The sequence below is a fragment of the Etheostoma spectabile genome, chromosome 21 (assembly GCF_008692095.1).
Source record: "Etheostoma spectabile isolate EspeVRDwgs_2016 chromosome 21, UIUC_Espe_1.0, whole genome shotgun sequence".
Taxonomy (NCBI): Eukaryota; Metazoa; Chordata; class Actinopteri; order Perciformes; family Percidae; genus Etheostoma; species Etheostoma spectabile.
The window spans coordinates 9,375,702-9,401,854 of NC_045753.1; the positions used below are offsets into that span (position 1 = coordinate 9,375,702).

At 41.0% G+C, this 26,153-nt stretch overlaps 1 protein-coding gene across 2 annotated transcripts in view; it reads left to right on the forward strand.

The window, feature by feature from the left end:
* The window catches only part of tbkbp1 (TBK1 binding protein 1), a 56,227-nt gene that overhangs the window by 13,941 nt on the left and 16,133 nt on the right, over positions 1 to 26,153 (forward strand). Inside the window, exons 2-6 of one of the 2 annotated variants that reach the window (XM_032501511.1) lie at positions 11,677 to 11,935; positions 15,807 to 15,932; positions 19,017 to 19,121; positions 22,372 to 22,519; positions 24,226 to 24,428. In XM_032501511.1, coding sequence (XP_032357402.1) covers positions 11,693 to 11,935; positions 15,807 to 15,932; positions 19,017 to 19,121; positions 22,372 to 22,519; positions 24,226 to 24,428 — 825 coding nt within the window. In that variant the 5' untranslated portion in view covers positions 11,677 to 11,692. The remainder of the gene's footprint in view (positions 1 to 11,676; positions 11,936 to 15,806; positions 15,933 to 19,016; positions 19,122 to 22,371; positions 22,520 to 24,225; positions 24,429 to 26,153) is intronic. The other variant, XM_032501510.1, reaches the window with a different exon arrangement.

The window sequence follows — 26,153 nt, forward strand, 5'->3', positions numbered from 1 at the left end:
CCAACATTGCTTAGAGCACCTTTAAGCAGTTTCTAATAGATCTTTATTTCTCATAGTAACAGAGGCCAGAGTTGTAATTAACCTATGTTGTTTTATGGCAGCTCTGTGAACAGCAGTTCATATACTTATATTGGATATTTAAATGGAATAAAGATTACATATATACATATAAAATGATGGGCTTCAGCTCTGTTTGAATAAGCCCTTGTCTGTATAATACCATGTTATGCTTTGCATTTTATGATGCATCTGTGTGGGTATGTCTGTTATGTAATGTGATTTTTTTGGGGCATTTTGCATGCATATGGTGTCTGAAAAGGTTCCACTTGAGCAATTAAATTGCTTTGAATGGAATGAAATTGAAATCTAAAAATACATTCACAATTATTGTTTGTGTTTCTATGTGCTCTATATCCATTTTTCATTTTATGCAGTTTTGGAATACCATCTTATTTCATTTAAGTCATTCATATATATATTTATATATATAGTCATTATAGTTGTGTGCGTGTGTACGCAAGCATGCCAAACCTTGTGTGTCTGATTATCAGTCTGTCTTTTAGTCAGTGCATGACAGCAGAACAGACACATTGGAGGATGTGATGCAGGGGGAACAAGACAAGAGTGAGAGTCAGGGGCACTGATGCTGGAATGATTCGAGCTGCTACAGCTGTCAAGGTCTCTGGCTGGCATTAATGTTTGAATTTACCGTGAGGCGGAAGCTCACAGAGAGGTAGGTGTGTGTGTGTGTGAGATGGGATCTGGCTGATATGGCTGAGATTTTCAAACTACGCTGTACCATTACAACTTTGCATTGCAACGTTGTCCTTGTTACCCAATCCTCCCTCGCAGCAGGTTAAGAAAACTCAGCCAGCAACTGCAGCATCACTGAACAAAACCACAAAACCAGAACCACATTGTGCTGAGAATAATAATTACAAACCATTGATAAATAAACCATAAGACTCTCAGAGGATCAGACCCTCCCTTTGGACAGTAGGCTATCAGAAAGCTTCAGTTCTAAATTATGGATGCAGCATTTTCATTATCATCTTGTAGGTTCTTTTCGATTTATCGATTAATGGATGATGAAATGGCAAAAAAACGACGAGGGGCCATCATCAAACTCAACCAACAACAATAATGGAGCCAACAATCCAAACGTCCTTTTACTTTCAAAGATATAAAACAGATTAAAAAAAAAACAAAGCCAGAAAATCTTCACATTTAAAAAGCTGGAAGCAGTGTTTGACTTGTTTTATTAATAAATGATAAAAAGTCAGACTATGTATGTTCTTTTATTTATTTTTTAGATTATTATTATTATTAAGGCCCGCCGGTCCCATGAGAAATTCTAAGTAATGACAGCAAAACTGTCGGCAAAACCACATGATACAAGCCTTCCGTGATTCTGTCACAATCTTCTGAACATACGGAGAAACACAAAGAGAGCTGGAGCAACTCATTTGGCAATGGCTTGAATGTAACGGACGTTCATTAATATTAAAAAGTTCATACCAAAGCTTTAAAAAAAAAAACACATTCTTTCTCTTACAAATTAAAAGCTCCTGCTCTAATCAACACACTCAGCGGTTCTGCTGCTGCAGCTTTACTTGGTCTTGAACGACCAGTAGCTCATGGTGGCTAAAAGAAAGCTATTTAAATCACACAGACTTAATGACTCTTCCCTACTGGTGCTAATGTCATCCTACATGGCCATGTTTTGGTATTTACCTTTGTGTTTATTCCACAGTGACTGTCTATCATTCACCTGTTCATCAGATTTAAAAACTGGTGCCAAATTATTTGACTAATCGTTTCTACACTAAATCATGTTTTAACTTTTTTTACAGATGTGAGAAATTCACTATGAATTCAATTGTTTACAACGAACAATTATACATACGCACATTATTAAAAGTTTTTGCAGTTATTTGTGAATTCACATCTATTTTTATTTAGAAAATGTAAAGCTACATGAAATAATTTTGGTAGCCACTTGGGGGCAGCAGAACAATCTGAAAAGACAATGTCTGTCATATTATCATCTTATAAAGTTAGTTAACATGATAGCAAACTCTTACTTATTACATATTTTAAATACCTTATCATTTGTCTGGAGTCATGTTTCTGGCCACCTGATGAATACTTGTCCAATATTCACTCTCCTTTTAGCTTTTTTGATGGCTACCAACACATTATCGGTCTCTTTAGCTGCTACATGCTCCACTATGTCCACCAGGTAACTGTGGTGTCTGATGTTTGCTGCTGGACCGTGTGCTGGTACAACCAACTGCACCTCACTTTCTCTTTTAACCACAGTGCATCTCATCCTGTCTTTCACTCTATCCTGCTGGCATACCAACTGTGCATTGTGAGCAAGCATCTCAATCTTTTTTTATGCTCTTTTTAACAGCTGAGACCAAATTACAGGCTTTGTTTCACTTGGAGACACACTAGTGCTTGTGAGTAATCAAATTCACTCACCCTGTCAGCATATATGTGTGTAACATATACACCGCATCTGTTCATGACTGCTCTGGAGGTGGTTAATTAGAAAGGCTAAGCGAAGCGGGTAGTAGGAGGGTGGGCTTCTTATCTTGTCCTCTCCGACCTTTTCCCTCTACTCTTTGCTTCTGGGCTCCAGCTTAGCTCGACTTTGACTCAGATCTCACAGCGAGGGAATCCAAGTATTGGATTGATTGTAATAATAATGAGGAGATTAATGTCTTTTGTGGGGAAAGTTCTCATTTTTCCTCCGCTCAGGGGGGCTGTGATGAACTTTGCTGCTGAATATCAAGATGAATGACAGAGAGAAAGAGCAAGAGAGGAAGGGGAGAGGGGGTGGTGGAAAGAAAAATGGCTGGGAAGGAATTGACGGTTTCGATCCAGCTCTGGTGGAAAGAAAGATGAGGGGAGCACCAGAGGAGGAGAGAAAAGAGTGATGGAGCAGACAGAAACAGAAAGGGGAGACAAAAAAATACAGCAACACAGCTCATTGTCTCCATCCTGCCCCTGCCATCAATCTCCTGAATGTCAGCAGCCTTGCACGCACACACTCACACACACACACACACACACACACACACACACGGAGTAATGAATCATGGCAAGGTATGGCATGGCACAGTGCAGCATTTGTTAGAGGTGGTGTTTTTTTCTTGTACTGACAGGCTTCGTGTAAGTGCTTTGTATTGTGAGTGTGTGTGTGTGTGTGTGTGTGTGTGTGTGTGTAATGTGGGTATGGAAAGTAGTAGCACGTAGCGTGGGTGCCGGGCTGTGCGTGTGTACTGTGCAGCGTACATGTGTTTTAAGGGTATAAAGTGTTTTCTAGGTGACCAAGTCACCTCACAGCAACCAAAGCTTTAAGAAACAGAGAACAGACACAGAGTTGTCATTCAGGATTGTTGAGAATCCTATTATTATATAATATGACTTATGGTGAATGATTAGATTAAGGATACAAATCAGGGGGGTAGCTACAATTGAAGACATTGAAGTTACGTAGTCTGTATTTTCTTTATTAGATTATAGAACTAAAAACCATTTTCAGGCTGATTCCTGTATGGTTAGATTTATCTCTGGGTTTGTTGACCACTTGTATTGCTATGGGAGAAAATTTTATTCCTATATTTCTTGTATCTGTACATGCAAAGCCGACCAGGTGATGCTGATACAATGATGAAACATTCCTGCCAGGGATTGAAAGGTGTCAGTGATGTACCAAGAAATGTGGCATTGTGACTGCCACATAAAAAATTGTTAAAGGGGTGAGTAATGATATTGGGACAGATGCAATATTTTATTTTAAGAAATGTAGATATATTTTGACCCTTTTATATAGACTGTAGCAAACTGCACACCAGTGTTAAATAAATAATACTGTATCAAAACTCTTGGTACTGGACACATCAATATTCAATGCTACAGATACATTTTGGTCCGTTCTTAGAATGTATTAATCCTAACCCCAAATCCCGCCGGCGGGTTAGAAAAAGCATGTTGTGTTTCAGAGATTGCCAAAGAAATACCACTTTCCCTAGAAAGAAGCAGAAAAAAGGAATTGTTTGTTGAATTCTTAAAATGTGATCCCTTAATGCGCCTCATTGACGGCGCTGCTATTATGTAAAAAAAGCTCCAAAGTTAGGCAAAAAAAAACACTAAGTGGATATAAACCTCACATAGTATGTATCTGATTTCAAAGAAACGTAGTAAATCAACCATTTGCATGATCAAGGAGCTGTAAAATGCAAGAAATCTACAGCTTCTCAGCTACGTGTAGGCAGCCGTGTTTGTTAGCTGCCATGCATAACCACGTGATGAAAACACATCCAAACTGACTGAGACCTGCACCAAGAAACAGCGCCGCCTAGTGGTGAACAGTGGTGGAAGACGCAGTCCGATTATTTACTTTAAGGTGTAGGTAGGATTGCAAAGATCCAGGACTTAGCCAAAGAATTTGAACATCAACAACATCTCAGTCCCTTCCCCCCTTTCTGCTAAAGCCCAAACGGTCCCACAGTTCTACACCTATGGCATCTTTAAGTAAAAGTACTATTACTACACTGCGATATTACTGTGTTAAGTCCTGCATGGAAAATGTTACTTCATTCATATAAGTATCATCCGGAAAATGTAGTTTAAAAGTAAAAGTTACTGAATGCAAAACTAGTAACTAAAGCTGTTACATACCACCACTGGTAACTAATGTTACTAATTCATTGTGTGAAAGATTTGCAGCAAAAAAAGTTTTTTTCCTGTATTGTTACGTGTTCTCTTAGGGAAATTGAGTATTATCTGATTCAATTGCTTTTCTATTTATTCTTTTTTTATAAATTATCAAAAAAATGTAACTTAAGTTTTCCTTTTTGTTGTGTTTATGCCATCATAACTTTGCTATACTGCTCAAAAGACCTTTAGGAGTTATTCTTACTTCTGCCGATGGTTGTGCTTTTTAATTAGAGATGCAAAACTTGCGGATAGAGTGAAATGCAAAACTTGCAGATAGAGTGAAAAAAGGAGCTTACCGTAAGTAATGATGTGACAGGAGCAAAAAAATGCTCAAATGTCTTGGGTTTCAGAGGTCCGACTTAACGAGACCAAGTATTGTACCTCACGCAGCGGCACATCTTTGCCTCCTGTCACAGGAAACAGGCCTTTTGCCCAACACTTACAATAACTAGAAGGGCACTTGGAGTGCACAGCCTCCGCCAAGTCCTTGCCCTGTCACACAATGTTAATGAAATTTAAAAAAACAATGTGTGTATCGACCCTGTGGTTCAGATCCGCTCCAAAATTTCATGGGTTCTTCATTGGCTCATCTTCCAGCCTTCCACCATGGTATTCAGTTAAATAAATAACATATGCCAAATGTTTTGTACAAATTCAAATCCTGTTCTCGGCACATGCAGGCAGGTGAGAATGACAACTCTCAAGGTACCTGACTCAAATAGTACTTGCTAATATCTCTTGGCTTGTTTGAACCAGTCTGGAGTCCCAGATGGTTGGATTTTATCGCATCAGGTTGGAGTTAAGAGTTATTAGGCTGGTTACCAAAAAGCATATGGCTCAATCTGCGTGTTCTCACAAATCCTTTTCTTTTGTCCAAACTTTTGCTTTGTTTTATCTTTGTTTCATTTTAGATTCACACTGTTAAATTAAGAAAGTACACACACACACAAAACATCCCACAGACTGAAGATAATTACCTCTTCTGAAGGGTCCATTATGTTTTTTTAATCCTTCATGTTACTACTAGCAACTGCGGTGAGGAGGGGCGGGGGGGACTGTGCGCGATCACGGAAGGCTTGTATCATGTGGACGCGCCGACAGTGTTACTCATTACTTAGAATTCCTCATGGGGGAGACAGAAACTTTAACTTTTAAAGGTGAATTTGTTTTTAGGATGTTAGCTAAGGTTGGTTTCCGTTTTAAGCGAGGGGGCTATAACCTGTACAAACCACTGTAGGAAGACATTCAAATCAAGAATAGTAATTGTGCAGCACTGCAACAACCAGCTTACAAGTGTGTGTGTGTGTGTGTGTGTGTGTGTGTGTGTGTGTGTGTGTGTGTGGTGTGTGTGGTATACAGGGTACAATAAACCTGTAAATACAAATAGCCTAGATATAGAGTGCATCCATAAATGTGTAGATGGGTACAGTAGCTACCCACATGAGTGTAGGAGAGGGTGAGGGTGGGGAATTGGGTTGATACCATATTGCTATAACTGGCAAATTTTAAACTATATTTGTCTAGTAATTTATAACACTTAGCTTTAGTTGTCAGTTTTATAATGTGAAACAGTATTTGATGTGGATCAGACAGTCTATCATTACATAATGTCAGGTACAGGGTCGATACAGATTCAGTACATGGGATCATGCATCAATACTTACTACCGGTACCTGTCTTTCTTTCACACACACACACACACACACACACACACACACACACACACACACACACACACACACACACACACCACACACACACACACACACACACACACACACACACACACACACACACACACACACACACAAAGCACTTTTCCTGCTTGTACTTTGGCTGCAATGTCCTTGTACTGCCCCACATAAAACACACACTTTTGCACCAACTTATTTCCACACACATTGAGGTGCATGGGCTCACATGTCCACACCGAAACACATTCACACACAATCAAACGCCACCTGCCGGCATGGTAATAGGTTGTCAGTGTGTGTTGTACCGACCAGCTCTGTGAAAGATAACTTTAGCAGAGGAAAGGCCCTCTGCCCTGGACTCTCCATTCACAGGCATACTGTTTGAGTCTGAGGTGCCAAATGTTCAGCCTGTGGGGATCACAGGGCAGCACAGAGGAGAGCTGGACTGTTTTATAGTGCCAGGCAGGCAGGAGGGAGGAGATAAAGGAGGGAACAGAGAAAGGATGGGATGAAAAAGAGCAAAAAGATAGGAGGGGTTTGATGAAAAGGAACACTTTGAAATCTGTCTGGGGGAAAGAAGATAGGGGAGGAAAGTGTCTGCATCTCCTTCATACAAGATCCAACATTAAAATCAGAGTCCGCAGGGACTCAGTCCCTGTTTCCTCTTCGATGCTGGTTCTGTTCTCACTGGAAAACCCAGCCCTGACCTAACTGGAATGATTTCTACTGCTCTCATATATTTATGCCCTGGGATACAACAGAGCCGCAGAAATGCACAGACCGGCTTTTTTTTCTTTATTGTTGCGGTATAAAAGGCCATGCCACAAAGCAGGAACCAGAACAGAACGCATTAATATAAAAAATCTGCAAAACTGCATTTGCTTCATTAAAGTCTACTGCAATCCACGATTAGATAACTAGAAAACCCAAACAGAGTGGACAATCTGTTGCTTCAATCCTCAAAGGATCCCCCAACATGAGTTGTAGTTTCTCCAGACAGCACCAGCTGTGGCATTTGATTGGTTTAGGGATGTTTGTTAATGGATGAGGCTTGTTCTTTCCTACTCATCGTTCAATTCACACCCTGCTGAATACTCTAGCTGTAGGTCACTTAAAATTGAGGATATAAGTGTTTTTTTAATATTACAATTTCTGTTTCGCAGTTAAATATAAAAGTATAATTAATATTTCACAACCTCACAGTTTTGTTGTGGTGCTCAATGTGTGGAGAACTTAACATACTGTAAGGTATGAAAAAAAGCCATTATGTAAAAACAGATTGCTAATAATTCATACATAGCTTCTGCTTCTAGTGGGTAAATATGTAGAACAAGTTAAATTCTGTAGATGAAGCTATGAAGCCTGGAGAGCACACCATCTCTGACCTTACTTGTGTTTTGCATTTTAACGTGTTGTTTCCATGTTTCATTTTGTATTTTTGAAAGAATGTCTTTCAGTTATCAGCAGAAGATGGACGCATTAACGCAAACTATTTACTTGGGTTCTTAAGTGGTTGTTTTCAGGAAATAGACAGAGTCACAATAGGGGACACCAACACAGTGCTTTGTAAGACTAAAAGGGGGACAAAAGATGATATTTTTGCTAAGACCCTGCAAATGTTATTCATTGTGTACACTGCTGGACCTGACTACGAATTTCATTCCTTCATTTCGGAAAATGTCTAAATGACAGGAGAGAGAGGAATTACAACTTGTGTTGCTGTAGCCGTGGCGTCAAATGTGACAGCATTCGATTCAGACTGAAGCAATGTTGGAAGGAAACGTTGACCTTGTCAGATTGCTGTTGTGACGTTTAAGAAGAGCTACATTAAATGTTAAATTGCCACTATGTGTAGGTAATGGATCCAATCACCCACTCAGTTCACGGCTGTAACCTTTGCCGGTCCACTGATGACGTGTGTGTACAGAGACACACAGGGAGGGGAGGGGAGGGGTGCTGCTTTTAATCACTAGAGACAAAGGAGAAGAGACAGAGGAAAAGGTATTCTCAGTGGAAAAACGTATGCCATGTGGTACCAAGGTAATGTATGACTTCTTGTGGTAATCGCTGTTATGAAGCAGGGAGCTGGTTGAGAATGAAGCGCATGCTTCCACTTCCACAGTCCGGTGGGGCCCTGTGAGCATCAGCAAACGTGCCCAGAGGTCCAGGTGATAGAGTGGATAGTGTGTGATTGGGAAGGAGGAGGGAGGGGAGGGGTAGGATGAAGCTGGATGAGGGATATTTTTGGGTAGAGGAGCTGAGAGCAAGAGAGGGATCGGGGAAGGGAAGCTTAGTCTGAGCTGTGAGAGTGTGTGTGTGTGTGATAAATGCCTCATTTCTGTGCTGCCAATGAGAGGAGCACAGACGAAATGGATGTTCCTGTGTCCCTGTATTTTCTTTTTAAATCCAGACCGAGGCCACACTTGGCCATCTATCAGTGCACCGTCTCCACTGGAGCATGTGAGCTGGTCAAGGTAGTAGAGATGTAGATATCATTTATGGAAATTATTAGCCATGTATGAATGTAGCGTGTGAATAGGTAGTGTATTTCATGCGCAATTAAATCATAAAACCCACTTGGCAATTTGATCCGATTTTTGGTCCATGAATAATTATGTCCTCGAGTCTGAATGTAGGCGGATTGTGTATGCCCTTCCGTAGGATTTTTATGGAAATGCGGTCACTACATACAGCACGGTGTAAGCTTATGTTCCATCACTTATTTCCATACTTAGATTTCTTTCCCTCTGTTGTTTTTATAACAGTCTGAAATCTAGTTAGCTCATATACAGTATGAAACACAGGGAGTACAGTTAGGATATCAGAGTGACAGCGTGATGGCCGGAGAAAAGGGCATCAGACTCGACAGTATGATGACACCACAGTACACATCACAGGACCTTAATATCCTTCCAGTGCAAACACCAGTCTCCAGTCAGCTGGCAGGTGACAGTCTGTCTGTGCTCGAGTGCGTGTGTGTGTGCGTGTGTGCGTGTGTGTGTGTGTGTGTGTTGTCTCTTGTGTGTGTGTGTGTTGTCTCTTTGATCAAACAGGCGTTTCTCTCCACACATGCATTTTCTCTTTGTGCGACTCCTGCTCTGTCCATTTGTTTTTTGGCAGCATGCGCACAGACGTGTGTGCAGTGTGCATGTGGGAGTGCTTTTGGATCATCCTGTTAGACCATCTAGGAAAAGAGCCGTAGATTGGCTGAGGCTTTATTCTCCCATCTCTCCTAAAACACAAGGAAAATAGCAACTGTGGAGGAAGGGAGCAGATTAAAATAGCTCAGTAGGCAATCGCTGACTCACAAGGCAATGCTGGTATCCAGGCATCCATTCCAGTATACATCAAATCAGCTAGCTGTTGTGTAACTCCCTCCGTACCTGTAAATCAAATTGTTCTCGGTGCGTCTAGTGTGTCTTATGTGCACATGTCCCCTCCGTGGCTGCATATAAAGAGGGCGGGGACATCACAGGTGCCATTTATCATTTTCGACAGCATTGCCAAGAGCCTTTATGGCTGAGGGAGGCAGGCCAAGGCTGGTTGGCTGCGATGTGGCATGGTCATCTAACTACCCAGCTCATTCATCATGCCACTCAAGGAGCGTAGGCTGCCACAGCTCATCTTTTTTTAAGTAGTGTGAAATGGAACAAGAGCATGAACCAGACTCATGTGTGAATCAGAGTCTGATTAACACATCAGCTGCTGTACACACTGGTTACTCATGCACCTGCATGGCAGCTCTCACATGGCCGAGTGCATGTGTATGAAGTTAGAAAACACAAACAATATAATGATAGCTGATGTAATGAGGTTCTACCTGCATAAATAAAAGTATAACGCTGACTCTGGTAAGTCTCTCATCAATTAGATGGGGAAGCTAAAGCCAACATGGTGGTAAATACTCGCTTTGCCTCGCTTGTCAGAATGACAGATTTGCTCAATGTGGATTAAAGACAGGCCTACACCACCGTAGATATGTGTTTGTATTATGTGGTGAATGTGAAAATGAACTGCTTCCTCCTCAGTCAGCTCTAGCCAGGCCAATTACAACAGCTGGTCAGTCTGACATGTTGCCTGAACTCATTACTATTCATGAGCTCGCCCAGTTGCTCTGGGTAAAGGATACTGATAGCCAGGCTAGCTGTTAGCCAATCACAGTCAAGCAGCTTAGCTTGTTGAATATTAATTAGAACTGGCACAAATCTAGCTGAGTCTTTCTATACCACACTAGAATGACTTGAAACAAGGTAACCAAGGCATCTTTTCCACAACAAATGTTACAGAGTCCATGGTAGAACTTCAGACCACCACAAAGTAATGAAATACGTGTGGCAGGGCACCTTTAAGGTGTGTTCAGGCTAATTGCTTTAAATGTGCAAATTTGACCACTTAACCAGTGGTTCCCAAAGGTGCATAAATGAAGGGCCAAGGCCATTTACTTTAAAGCTGCTGTGACCAATATTTTATTATGTAATTCAAAAGTGTTAAACGTAAATGTGAAGACAATGTGAAAGGGGTCGCTCAGAGTGTTGAACCTACAGAGAAATATCCGCTGAACGTGCAGCTTCTCTCAGCTTTACAGCCAGTTTCAGCTCATTGTTTAGCGAAACGGCTGCCACTTTACTGTTTTGGTCCTTCTTGGCCACTGTTGACACGATGAGTTTTCGAGTCACACAACAGTGAGAAATAACGATCGTCAGATGGAAGTGAAGGAAAGATTTACCTCTGTAAGTTGGCTCAATGAAAGATACATCTCAGCCCTCAAGAGACATAAAAGTGCACTCTGAAAGCTAAGTGTTACGCCAAAAAAAAGAATCTGTATGGAGGTGTGCTGTAGTTTCAAAATATTTGGAAACCTTATTGCCAGTGTGTGTGTTTGTGTTTGTGTGTGTGTGTGTGTGTGTGTGTGTGACTCAGCACCTTGACTGATGTATACTGAGTCAACTTTAAATTTCACATGGACCAACAGTGTTTCTCAGTCTGCCTCCCATCTCTGTCTGTACCCATTTTGCTTTTGAATATTTTACATTGTATGTGCCAGAAATCCGACTGCTCTCAGTCGGCTGTGGCATTGTTTTCTTTTGTTTCTCGCTTGATGTTTTTGGCACTGCTGCAGTGGCACTGATAAGTCGACCCCTGCCAGGAATGAAATGATAAAATGATTTATTTTTTTTCTTAGGTACATTTATTTGAATGGAAACAATCTGGTGATTTCATAATGAATAAGCACATAACTGTCCGTCCTCAGGTTGAGGCTCTGAGTGATGCAGTCTCTGTTCGGAGGAGGGGAGCTGGGGCTGCTGGGAGGAGGCGGCGACGCAGGAGGCCTGAAGGAGGATGGCTGTGGCAGTGTGGTGTGGCACTCCACGCAACTGCCCCCCGACGATGTCTACTCGGCCTCCCACTTTGCCCTTATCACAGCCTATCAGGACATCAAGACGAGGCTGTCCTGCCTGGAGCGCGAGAACACCAGTATCAAGAGGAAGCTCAAGATCTATGAGATCAAGGTAAAGAGTTTGCACTTCGAAGCACAAAGTCAAAAGATGAGGAGATTTTTTTTTTATTATTTTATTATTATTGTCCTTGTTTGTATCAGACAGAAAGCCTCCAGTGCTGACAAGGATAAGGCCAGTTAGTTTTTGGATTTATGAGTCTTTATAAAGGGGAGTGAGCTGTCCACCCTTTAGCATTATGGAGGCAGCGACATTGTACACAGAGAAAAGGAGAGAAAGCTTTGGTGGGCTTTGATCCTTGACCAGCAGGGAAAAGAAACATGATAAATCATTCTAGTATATCTAAGCAGAAAGCTATTGATGTTCTAATTTCTGTTTAAGTAAAAAATAATATTGAGTTACAACGGCAAGGAGCCCTGGGAGAAACTGAGGGGCTGTAAAAGGACTTTGGCACATAATGTCACATAACTTAATGAAAATGAATTAATATCCCCCCCCTCCCAGTCATCCATGGCATCGTTTCAAGAATATGTGCGTCCAAATGGATCCATTTGTAAATGACTCAACACGTTACTTCATGTTCCAGGCCTACAGGTGGCACTGTTTCTACTACAGAAATTCACCAAAAAACAGAGAAGAGGGGGAGCATGCACATGAAGCCTGCGCTCTGTATACAAACTGACAGTATATTTTGACCTAGTAACCCTGATAGGCTCAATATAAGCAGGAACACAAGCATGTTGTCGGCCATAGTTGTTGTTATGAGACGTCATCGCGGGGTAAGAGGTCCAAGGCGAGAGGTTGAGAGGTGTGGCAATGAAATCAACGAAGTGCAAGTGTGCGGCTTCACCGTCCAAACGAGATGCAAAGGCGCCATTTTGGAATTCTTTTCACCCTGGGACCAGGTTTAAAAAAAAGTGTGTCTTTAGGCAGTGTTTTGTTTGGACGATTGACCAAAACTTGTGCGTTATCACCAAAAAGTGTTTCCGTGTGCACGGCCCCTTAAAGGCCATGAACACCCCACAGGTGTTTATAGTCAATGTGGCTGATTGGACGTTTTCCACAACTGTGCGGGTGTGGTTAGACTGAATGATTGCCATCTGAGTCCACTGTTAGTGTTGTTGCACTTGTTTGGGCGGCACAAATGACAGCTTTGTCATCCTGATTGGTCGAAAGAATTTGTGACCTTCCCATCAGAGCTCCGGCCCACCTTCAACCTAAAAAGAGTCAATAATCAGCCAGAATAACCGTAAAACACCGTTCAGATGCTTTAACACGGAATCTGTGTCTGCATGATATATGGGTAATGAGAAGGAGAGCTCACAGGCTACTGCTTTACATGATTGTGTTACATGATTTTGCCTAATTAGATCTTGGTTTGCAAATTATGTCGGCAGATTTGGTTCAAGTTCAATCCAGTTATTGTCATTGTTGTGAAAATACTCAAGAGCAGTTGGATACAGGAAGGAGGTTCTGGAAACTTTGATGACTTACTATTCAAAATGCTACTCTGGATCTTTATGAAAAACAGATTTTCTTCTCTCGGTTTCAAGTCAGTGACGCTGCAAGCACTTCTGCATAGCCAGGCCTGCTTGCTAGATGGTGGAAAGCAAGACTACTTTTCAGTTGGATGAGAAAGGAGGTGAGGCAGAAGTCCACCTCCTCCTCCTCCTCCTCCTCCTCCTCCTGTACTTTGGTCAGCCACTGCGTTAGTCAGGGTTAGTAGCATAAAGGAATAGCGTGGGAGGACAGAAAGTGAGGAAAAGTGGTGAAAAAAAGTGGGAAAATGAAGCTAAATGGGTGTAAGGATGCAGTGTAACACAGAAAGAGGAGGACAAATGAGGGAGTAAAATTAGATAATGATGCAAAGAGCAAGGGAGGGATAAATTGCTGAAATGAAGAACAAAGGGGATTAAAGAAAAAAGAAACCCTGGATATTCTTATAATTAACGTGAGTGTATGGTGTTCTACTTTTTCTAGGAATGATTTGGTGTAACGTATCCACTTTCTACTCAGCTTGTGTTGTCGAGTTTTTTTGTTGGATTTAGAAAATGTATTTCATGATTGATTTTCTTTCCCAGTACAGAAGGAATTAAGAGTAGTATGATGGCACTTTGACTTTGTCTTTCCTCTCCTGACAAATGTATCAATGCAAAAAACCTGCACCTTTTTTTTTGTTTAACAATTTTTATGGATTTTCCAAACCTGCATCTTTTGAGTGTGCAGCTGTTACTGAAGGCTGCCACATCGCTGTTGGCTTACTCGCAAGCAGCAGTTTGTTCAGGGCCCGTTCCCAGAGAGACTGGTGTTGGCTGCTTGGAGGTATCACAAGTGTGCATATGTCAATATCTTTTTAGATTTGGATATTCAATCATTACAATAATCACAACATTAACTCCTGAAATGTCCAAATGACCATCTGGAAAGACATTTTGCAAAAAATCTGGATTCTTTTTTATTATTTTAAGCCTTTTTTTGTTTTGTTTTTTTATAAAGGAGAGGTAAGTGTCCCTGCATGTTTTCGCTGTATACAAGATGCCTGAGTACAGCTGCTGTAAAGATGCAGATGTAAGTGCTTGCTACGGGTTAACGTGAGTTTCTTCTCCCGATGCTCGGCAGCATGAGGATTCTTGAGACCCCAAGGGAGTTCTGCCCTTGTTGCGAACATTTACTGTTAAACTAAGCAGAGAGAGGTGTTCTGCTAAATGGAAAAGGGTTGTTTGCTCCTCAAATAGACCTCGCATCAGCGGCAATGACTTCACACAGAAAATGAAACGCCCTCCCTGCTCATAGGAGGCACTCTAAATGTAAATGAAATTACCATGCAGTTACATAACTCTTCTCGTGTGTTTCTAGCACAGCAGTTTGCAACCAGACACAGTTTAGCACTATAACTAGACAAATTGTTTACTTCACAAGTAAAACAACAGTCAATGTGGTACAGCCTATTTCCTACAGTTAAGATTACACAATCAGTCATATCTGTATAATTGCAGCTGCATATAATGGAATTCTTTCTCCATAATTTAAATGTTCATAATGCTGTTTGCATCATTGTTGCACCTCAAATCAAATACAAAAGTAAATGTGTTTTGCCCCAGGAATCACGAGTTGTGAGGCAATAATAATACAATTATATAACAATATACATATGTTAATATCTTTATTTTTTTACTGTCAATATAAGCGAGAAAAACAAAACTAAACAAACAATTATTGGATCTACTAACAATTATTAGGTGTGTATCGCTGCCGGATATATCTTCTTCCTCTGTGCCATAGAGCTCCATTGTTGTTGAAAACACATCAATGAACCACACTGTCTTTTCATGAGATTTGTCATCAATAAAATAAAATAAATTGTCACCAGTTTTAGCCCTTTGCCTTATCAACGATGGCACAGTGATGCGATGAGATGTGCCACTCCCCTGCCATCTGAGATATCTTGATGGGCAATAGAAACACTCCAGTGGGGCCAGTGGGTGTAATTTTGAGTTGGTTAAATGTAAACAGATGGACAAAGTGAGTGATGGGTGGACAAACAGCAGCTGAGCCACACACCCACCCAAGATTACAGTGTGTGGGATGAAATCCGAAAGTACGACAAAAGCAACATGCTATGTAAATTCATAAAATAGCTTAGGAGAAGTGAAAAATAAAAACTAGTTCATGAAGAAAGAAACAAGTTGAAACACCCTGATCCCCGGAGTAATATCTGGGCCAAACTGAAGTTGCAGTTGATACAAGATGAATCTTTTATGACCTCAGTGTGAAATCATCAAAAATTGTACAAAACAGCTGGAAAAAGAAGTTTAAGCACACAAACAAAAAGTATAAATAAGTGAACCTAAGCTATCTTATTCTCAACACTCTTATTATAACATATCTAATTCTATGTTTCTGTAATGTACTTTTCCCCCTGCAGTTCCCTATGATTAACGAGTTTAGGGAAGACACCAACTCCTACTGCTCTTTTGAGAGCAAAGAGACGGCGCTGCTGCACTCAGAAAATGGCAACCTGCAGCAGAGGGTCAACGTCCTGACCCACGAGGTAAGAGGAGAGATGAGGACGAGAGGGGGAGACGGATAGAGGGAGGAGAGAGGGAAGACGGGGGACAAGAGGTGAGAGAGGAAGAGAAGAAATGAGGGAAGGCAGAGGCAAGATGGGATGTGTATGAAACAAGAAGAAAGTCCATTCTTACTAGATTCAATTGTGATAAACCTTATCACACAAAAGGGTTTTCTCAGTGCTTGAATTCTGCAGAAATCCCTCCCTGCATTACAATTTAATTGAATTACAAAGAAATATACATAGGCCAACCCTGGTGGACATTCACTGAAAGATGTCCAAAACTAATTAAGGACTAAAGCTGCTTCCCAAGCAAAAAATAAATACTGAAATCGGGTGTTTTTAAGAAACCGTCCAAGGAGCAACGTGACATGGGATTTTCACTCTGGTGTTCTATTTTTGAGATGTGCTATAATTGGGCACAAACCTGGCCAAGATTTTTGCTGAATATGTGCGCCTCAAGAAAGAAGAAAGTGGACGTGGGATGACACAATTTTAAATTAATTAGTAAACATGTATATACAGTAGGATTTAAAATTTAGAACAAGACGTGTGCACGCTACACAGGCAGTTGTTTAAAAAGAAATGAGAATCTGTTTGCTGCACACTTGAGTGCCACTCACTTCCAAAAAAATGGTCAGCGGAGAGTGTCAGCGCCCATAAGGTGCTTGGGCAACTCATTCTCTTCGCTCGCAACTCTTCTATTTTCTATGACTTTGTGAACGAGAGCATGGGAAAATAGAAATGAGAAATGACTGACACAGGAAGGCAGTGGTTAAACTGGTAGTGGTAAAAAAATAAATAAAAAAAATACAAACACATAAAGTAACGCTTGACAGCAAGAAAGAGGAAGGAAATGGTTCATGGGAGTAGCAGAAGCGATTAGCACGGCTCTGACGCCGGACGTTCAGAGTGATGAAATGTAACACGGCTCGCTGAACATGTCCCATCCCCCCCCCCCCCCCCCCACACACACACACACACACACACACACACACATCACATACCCTCTTCTTTTCGGAAATAGGGTGACTTGCAGTTATCAAGAAGAAGCAGAGAAAGGTGAGAGAAGGCATTAGAGAAATTTAAAGGTCACAAAGCAGAAAGCCAAAATTAGTATTGATGTTTTTCTGATAGAATGCAACAACAACACAAAATACAGTCCGCCAAGGCTATACTGAGCATGTTGTTTGTAAGCCTACATTTAGTTCTGGGAATATATATATACCATAATGCATAATATCATCTGACACAAGGACCTTAAAGGGGGTTCTGCTTTACTTCCCTAACAGTGAGGCCATGAGTGTGTCCCTGTGTCAAAATCTACTTGTAAGACCTTCAGTGTTTCAGTTGTGGGGTTATATTTTGAATTTAATTTTCCTAAATTATTATGCTTAATCAAATTACTACACAACTATACTATCTGGTAGTAAACAAGGTTTTATTCCACAGAAAAACTGAGCACTAAGCGGAGAGAAAGGAGGAAACGAGGGGTTAAAAGCAGTGCATTTGGGCTTTTTTGTGTTTGTTTATCTGGCCTTGGTGACAACAGTTCTTTAACAAGTGGTGTGTGGACACATGCAACAGTAGTGGATGGAAACTAAGGCTGCAGGATATTAGGAACATATGCAAAATACCTGGCAACGTTGAATATCGCAGAAAGTGATATTAATTGCAATAAATAAAGATATTAAGTGTACACAGTTCTACCTTTCTGTTGCTTTCTGTATTCCCCTAAAGTACAACAATTTCTTTGTTGAATAAAACAAAGAATTATTCCCAGCATTCTTTTATTGAACAAATTGAGTTGAACACAAAAGACACCAATAGAAAAAAATATAAATGCTATTGACATTTTAAAGTGCAAGTTTCTACTGATACTCTTTCAAACAACTAAAAAATATGCGATGTGTTTATGGTGCAAGCCCTGGTGGAAGCGCAAATTATTTGCATTTTCTTTTCCAGGTTATCTGGAAATCTGGTTCAAAAATTGCACTTCACTTGAAACCTGGCTAATGTCAGCATGTTCTGGAGCTTAGCAATTAATATGATAAATACAGTGTTATTTCCTATCTCTCGCAGTTATGATAAGTTTAAAAAAAATGGTGGTAAAAACTGAGAACTATCCTTTAAAATTTGACCGTTTTAACGATCCTCTCTGATGTATTCAACGATCCAACTGGCACATTGAATTCATCCCCTCACAGATGAAAACCCTCAGTTCCATACTGCAATAACACCAACTTTTTTATACCAACTAAAAAAAACTAAAACTACTCTCCAAGAAAACTAGAACAAAACAGACAGCTTTGAACCCGAGAGGCCATTTAAAACAACAAACCAATCTGAATCTCGACAGAAGTGAAAATGGAAAAAGGTGATAATGATAAAATCTCCTCACAGAAATTCAACTCCCAGTAATCCCTCTCCTCAGTTACGATGCTGTTGACAAGCCATCCTTGGTGCCAGATGTATACAAGCATGTTCCCATAGACACACTGAACAGGCCTCTCCGCTCTGGCACACAGCGGTGACAAACCTCTCTGTCCTCGTCGGCTATCGCACTGCCCCTGCTGCTGCTCCCACATCTCATTCTCCGTTTTGTCTAAAGTGACACACTTCCCTTCCTGCTTTGAAAAATTCTCTCTTTCACTCAATTTGGTGTACATCACTTCCCTCAGATCTGTCAAAGAGTATGTGATTATGGCCTCCAGTGACATTCACCCTCTTATTATGCCACAGTGTGAAAGAAGAGAAAGACATTCATTTTTTTTAAATAGTGCTAAAGATGATTGTTGACATCTCGGTGTGTCAAGATGGATGGGGGAGGCGTACATGCTGAGGTGTCAGGATTTCGGTGTCCTCAATTTTCTTGGTTACACAACAATTTCTTAAGTGTACACATTTGCCGACTCTCACGATGAAAGCTTTTGTTGTTTTCTCATCTCTGTCTTGCTTTTTAGGTTGTTTGAAAACTGACAAAGGAAAAAAAAAAATGAAGTGGATCTATGCAAACCCATTTTGTTCCTCTGCCTCAATGCTTTTTTCTCTGTATCTGGCTTTCAGCTCCAGAAGAGGAAGGAGAGAGAGGAGCAACTGGAGGACGTGATCCAGGCCTACGAGAAGATTCACATGGAGAAGAGCAACCTCCAGAGGGATCTCGACAAAATGGTCCGAGACATCATTCAGTCCACTCCACTGTGCATTCGTTTGACACAGAAGCCATATGGCTCATTGATATATTCTGTAGACGGTTTCACATTCTGCTGAATATAAAGTGTAAATGTTGGCATGGCTGACATCATAAACACACATTAAAGAGATGATTACATTTAAGTCGCCAAATGCACTATGGGGCCAACAATATGTGGACACCTCTCTGCATACATGTAATGTATATATGTAAACTTAGTCCAGAGCTGTTTTTAAGGTTTGGTTCCAATTTAGGGGAAATCATAATGCTACAACATAATATAACGTAATATTCCTGACAATCATGTTTGTCCCTTTCCTTTTTTGACATGACAATGCCAGCAAATGCTTATTTTCCGTGTGCTATCCTACACATGTCCAGCCAACTCGAGCCATCAGTGAGCCTGCGCAACCTGCAGTGCAGAACCTGTTAAAAAATTAATAAGTCAGGAAAAGATTGTGGATTAGGTTCATGTTAATGCGTTTTTTAGTATGTAGCATAGACCTATGCCACACACTACAGCATTTATTGCCGAAGCTAATTTGTAATGCATGCTCCTGGATGGACGTAGAGAACACAAACTCAACAATGAATACGTAACTTAAAATGCAAAGACTTACAAGGAGATACAGACAAAACAATACACAACACAGACCAGTACAATACATCACCATACAACAAGAGCACCAGATCATTCATGACTACATGACATGACAAACTGTTTCAGAAGAAGTTGAAAATGAGACCAGTCAGGATCATCAAGTTCAGTGTGTAACACATTCCACATATTGATCCCCCAACAGGGAAGGCTGTTTGACCAAATGAAGATTTACTTAAAGGCATCTTAAAGTTCCCGTTGGATGCAACACGCGATACAGAACCCAAAGCTTTTAGAGGACCCACTATGTCACTGAGCACCTGGGGAGCCTGGCTATGTAGGCACTTATATACAAGTTTTAGATTTGCAAATTTAATCAAATTAATCAAAATGTAACACATTTAATTTCTAGAGAACGTGGCAATGATGAGATCTTATCGGCTTCCTGTCAAAAATTTGATTGCATATCATCATAAGAGGCTTTGTTATTGTAGGTGCTGCTTGTGGAGTGGTTACACAATAACTTCATTGCGTATGTGGTGTTAGTTAAGTACGTTGCAATAGTAAGTTACAATAAGTCAACGTTGACTTTTGCTATCACACGGGACACGTCGCCTTACTTTTTCATACAAATATGTGGCTGAAAACAATATCAAATTCTTGATGCATTCTTGTAGTTTCTTAGCCTGGATGTCAGCCGAACGTAGCCCCGCCCACAACATTTGGGGTTGGGAGGATCGGTCTGGACCTGATCTGTTGTGGAGCATAACATAACATAATCAAATACCTCACTAAAGAGTGCTTGGGTTGAATTTGTTTTCAATGACGGCTGCCCCTGGAGAACTGAGATGTGTAGATTCCGCCATTGCGTCTGTTATAGAAGATATCAACAGCGCATTCATTTGGGATTCGGCAAAAGATCAACATACATCACATACTCCGTTGCTCCGATTCGTTGTAGGTCCATCCACTTGAGTAACGAGGCATTTTCTTTCCTGATTCGGTTGAAACACGCCCCATAATCACAGCCCAATGGAGCAGAATCCGACTCATATTCGGACTAGAATATGAGCACGATGACGTCAGGCTAGTAGTTTCTATGTTTCTGTTGCATACTTCAAAACAAAAACGTTAACTTTCTCCCCATTACCTCATTGGGTAATCATGTATTATCACTACTGTTTGTAAATGGTAAATGAAGGAAACTGTAATGTACTGTATACTACGACTGTCTGTTTTCTCTTTCCTGACATTACTTTTCCCGTTGTCGCTCTGATAGACTAATAAAGAAAACAGACAGACACTTTAACTGGGTACTTCAGAGTACACTGCTCATCTCAAAGTAATTGCACTCTTGACAAACCTTTTTCTTATACTAGGTCAACAGTCCTTCAGAGAGAAGAGTCCTATCAAAGTTAATCAGTGAAAATTCTCCTCTGACAACAAGACAAACTCTTGATTGACTGTAAAGTCACGTCAATCTCGAAAGATTAAATTTAGTAAAAGTACTTTCCAAGAAAATGCAACTTCCTTCAATTTAAAAAAGAAGATACTAAGAGTAGTTTTTAGCTTAATCCTCCTTTCTTGCATTTTTCATACTGTGAGAATCTCCATTTATAAGCACATTTCTGTAACTGGTAACAAATCAAAGTTGATCCAGCCCCAGGTAGACGCTTCCAACTGAACAGCTTGGCTGGCTGGTCTTTCCCAGATCCCCTCTGTGATAATAAACCCTCTCATATGACAATGAAGTCCATTGAGCACCTCATACCGAGCAGCCTCAGCAGTTTTATGTGGGCAGAGTGATTAAAGGAGAAAGTGAGCCAAAAACGTTGGAACTGCCACCTGCCGAGGAATGACACAGTGTCAACGTCACCTGAAGTCTGTGGTGGCAACATACCGCTCCAGCTAACTACTGGGCCATATTAATCTTTAACCTCCCACTCACTCATCAACATATGTGTCATTATTATGTGTGTGTATTTGGCACAATGACAGAAAAATTTAAAAGTCCTATGGCATGACAATTTCCCTTTATGAGGTTTTTAAACATTAATATGCATTCCCCCAGCCTGCCTATGGCCCCCCAGTGGCTAAAAATGGTGATAGGTGTAAACCGAGCCCTGGGTCTCTGCCTTTGAGAAAATGAAAGCTCAGATTGGCCGATCTGGAATCTTGCTCCTTATGACCTCATAAGGGGCAAGATTCCAGATCGGCCCATCTGGCCGCCCAGAGAATTTGGCCCACCCAGGAGAGAGAGACATCATGGTTTCCAACAAGCAAAGTGGCAGTTGGTCAAGCCCACACCCCCAGCCTCCACCTTGCCCCGGGAGTCACGGAGCTAGACCCAACCAGCAACTACCGCTCTGATTTTATCGTTGTATTGCACTATAGACTATTAACATTATAGCGCTTTACTTAGTTTAAAATACTTCATTTTGTCCCTATTAAAGTAATTGAGCCGTTGCAGGTATATTTCGAAAACAACTGGCTTTTAGCGAAAAGGTAGCCTGGCTGTGTGTCGCTGGCCATAAGTGCCTAAGAACGTACTCTGTTACTATGGTAATCCTGTGTATGTGTCATGTAGTTGGAAGATTTAAATAAAGCATAGACAATGTGTGTGATTACAGAGCAGTCTGGTGGAGAAGCACGTGGAGCGGATCCTGGGCCTGGAGTCAGCTCTGAGGCAGAGGGAAAACTCCCTGCAGAAACTCAACATGCAGCTGCACAGCAAAGACATGCAGTATCTGCAGCTGCACGCCAGCTCCGACCAACACAGTGAGTAGCTGTCAACTCTCTCTCAGGATGTAGATCTATAGTTGAGATGTGCCGGTTCTACTGTAATGAAATTCTGATGGCAACAATACAGCCAAAAATTTCTTTTACACAATAATCGTAGCATGAGATTTTAAAAACCGGCACATCTCTCATTTATATATCTATGAATAAATACATGTAATGAAAATGTAAAATACAAATTTCAGAAGGTTGCTTGGATATTTTGGTTCGTTAACTACCCAACTCTGATAACCATTTTGATAGTGTACTGTAAAAATAAGTTGAATGAGAAAATACATTTTAATAGAAAATACGTTTCAATATCAACCAGCCGTCATCTCTGTTAGCCACTCACCACCCATCTGTATCTTCAATCAAATCCAACAATCTGGCCAGAAAAGCACCCTTTGATAGTTGAGGTCAGGTGAATCTTCGGCCTGTTGGCGAGAACCAGCTTGGACATTTTGTTCCAACTCCTCAGTTACAGTCGCAGAAAAAACGAGACCTCCGAATCAATGTGGCTGCTAGTGACTGAAACTCAGAACATTTGTTTGTGCCTGACTAATAATTTGAGGATTTTTCCATATTATACAGCCTGTTGCTTCCATCTGTACAGCCAAGTGATCTCTATTGTAATTAAATTGTATCACCAAATGCTAGAAAACCTGTTTGGTAATTTGACTTATTACAATGCAAATTCATTCCTGTATCAGTTGCGTCAAACAAGACGGCTCACTCCATTGCTTTATCTGCATTTATGAAAGAAAATTCATGCAACTAAAACCTTAAACCACATATGGTTTTGGACTATAAAGCCTCACCAAGTCAGCGGATTCCCTCATATTGCAACAGTAGCACATAATTCAAGATAGAATATGAAGTAAGTCCGCTGTTGTAGAAGAGACTGTGTTAAACTTTAGCTGTTCTAGAGTCAGTAAATGCTAAACTCTGCTCCCTCCAACGAGGTGGGCGGCCGACTGAAACCTGGAAGAAATGTGTCACCGCCACCTCAACAGATGCCTCTAACTGATGGTATACCTTGATAAAGAGAAGGTATTTTTCTGCATTAAACTCTTGTATTTAATGAAAAAAGGGGTGTATGAGCTTTTTTTTTTATTCCTTGAATTTCTGTGAGTTTGCAAGGTTGTATTGTTGTGGACATACACATTGTAGTGTGTGTGTGGAAATATCCACATACAGTGTGTGTCCACTTGGGACTGCACACCCGGGTGAGGAGGCAGTAGGAGCTGGGATATAAAAGATGATGCACATGCTACATTGTCTTCTGGCTCAAGGACTTGAGTCTGTGTGAGCGGAGCTGAATCACTAACATGCCCACACAGATCACATCACCCAGGTACAAACTGAAAGATGCTGCCCTTGGAAGAAGTCAGCTCTTTCATCTACTGTACAACAACCATGGACAGCAGAACGCTGCATTAGTCAGAGCTAAAAGCAATTCAATGCAACTGGATTTATGCTGTCAAATCATGACGTAAGTTGTGTCCGAACACTACAGGTAGACCACACTCTAATTTACACAGACCCAACAATTCCCCCCAAGAGCAAGCATTTGATGTGACAGCTGCGGGGGAAAACTTCCTTTTAACAGGCAGAAGGTTTGGCTCCGGGCTATTGGCTATTGAAATGCAAGCAATGAAAATGTGTTTTGTTGACTTTTATGTGCTCTCTCTCTTTCCTCCCAGTGCTGGATTGTCCAGCTTTGACCCTTCAGAGCTCCCGCAGCCTGGACACCCTGTCCGACCTGAAGCTGCAGCGGCTGGAGGCCGAGCTGGAGGGGGCGCGGCACGAGGCCCATGGGGCATGTCAGAGGGAAGAGGAGCTGAAGGGGGAGTGCGAGAGAATGAAGGAGGAGATGAGGATGCTCCAGAACAGCCAGAGGGACAGGGTCAGTGTTACTTTATTTCAGAGTGCTTCGGGTCCCTCATGAGTGGAGTGTACTGTGCCTGGACATTTTAAATTATGTAAAGAACACTGTCAGAGACGCAGTTGACCCCAAAATAATATCTTGTGATGGATTCTCGTGAATGTCCTGATTCATTTTTGAAAAATGCAAATGTAAAAATCTATTTCCAGAACAATTATCTGGACGATTCTGCAAAAGCAAAATGTATTTTTCAATTTTGGAATGGTATCTTCATGGTTCATTGCACTTATTGTTAATTCGCTTTGGATAAAAGCATTAGCCCAATGAATGTTACGTAAAAGACAACATTGTTCAGATTGAACGTTGGAATTTGATGTAAATTGCTTGCTGCAAAATCGGCCAACATGAAAAGCTGTTCTGGGCAGCTCATACTTACAGTGGTAGTCATCCTATAACAGAACATATCTTGAGATAAACACCGTTATTCAAACATCTTTAAGCACCGGGGGGGTGGAGGGGGATGTATTCCCGGCTCCAGTGGGGCAAAAAATCCTGACCTTGCTAGTGTAGTGTCAAGCTGTAGGCATTGAGCTGTGCAGGAACTAAAATCTCAACATATCAGTGTCAGAGTCCAGCTCTACCCTGGACGTGGCAGAGGACTCAATAGGCTACAGTTCATTGCATTAGTGCTATAATCAATCGAAAATCGTATGTATCGTAATTTGTTTTTGTGACGATTTTAAAACCGATTCTTTTCAGTAAAATCGTGATTTTTGTTCTGCTTTTTTAAACCGATTGACCTAAATATTGTAGTGTTTATACGGTACCGCTGAATGCGACTACATCTTATCCGTTTCCAGCTAAACAGAGCGAACGCAGAAAATGCCACGTTATGTTCTTCTTTACAAATTAAATAAATGTCAGCCTGACTGACTGACGTGTGACGTGCTTTCTTCTTAGAAAACAATTTGTTTTTAGAAATGTCTCATGATATATTATCTCTAGAAGTGTATTATTCAACTTTTGTTTTTGTTAATGAAGGAATAGAAAAATCGCAACAGGATACTCAATACTATCTAATTGCAATACTTCTAGAATTGCAATAAATAAAAATCGCAATACAGATCGAATCAACACAGAATCGGATCGGGACAAAAGTACATGCAGCCCTACTAGTTAGTGCACGATTTTGAGAAGAGCTCTTCTTCCCTTTATGCCACGAGTTACTGTAGATGGAAGACTGATACCACTGTCATGTCTTTACATTAAATATGAAGCTAAAGCCTGCAGATGGTTAGCTTAGCTTAGCAGAAAGACTGGAAACAGGGTCGAACATCTAGCCTGGCTCTATCCAAAGATAACCTAAGATTTTTATGCTTCAGCTAATGAAGAAGAAACAGCTAGGTCAGACAGATCCAAGCTAGCCGTTTGACCCGTGTCCAATCTTTGTGCTAAGCTAAACTAACCAGCTTTTAGGGGAAGGTAAAGGTAAAGTGGGTTTTCATCTCATTGACAGCATAAAAAAAAGATAGTATCTTAACATGTTGAACTATTCCTTAAGATCTTCTTACAGCTGATGTGCTGACATTTAATGCCACGTCAGTGCATCTCATTAGTCACTAAAAAACTTTTCAAATGCAGTGATTGCTCTCTTTGTTGTGGCAATATTGCTGAATATGTGGGCTTCTGGGATGTCTCTGCACACGCACACACACACACCCCCCCACACACACACACACACACACA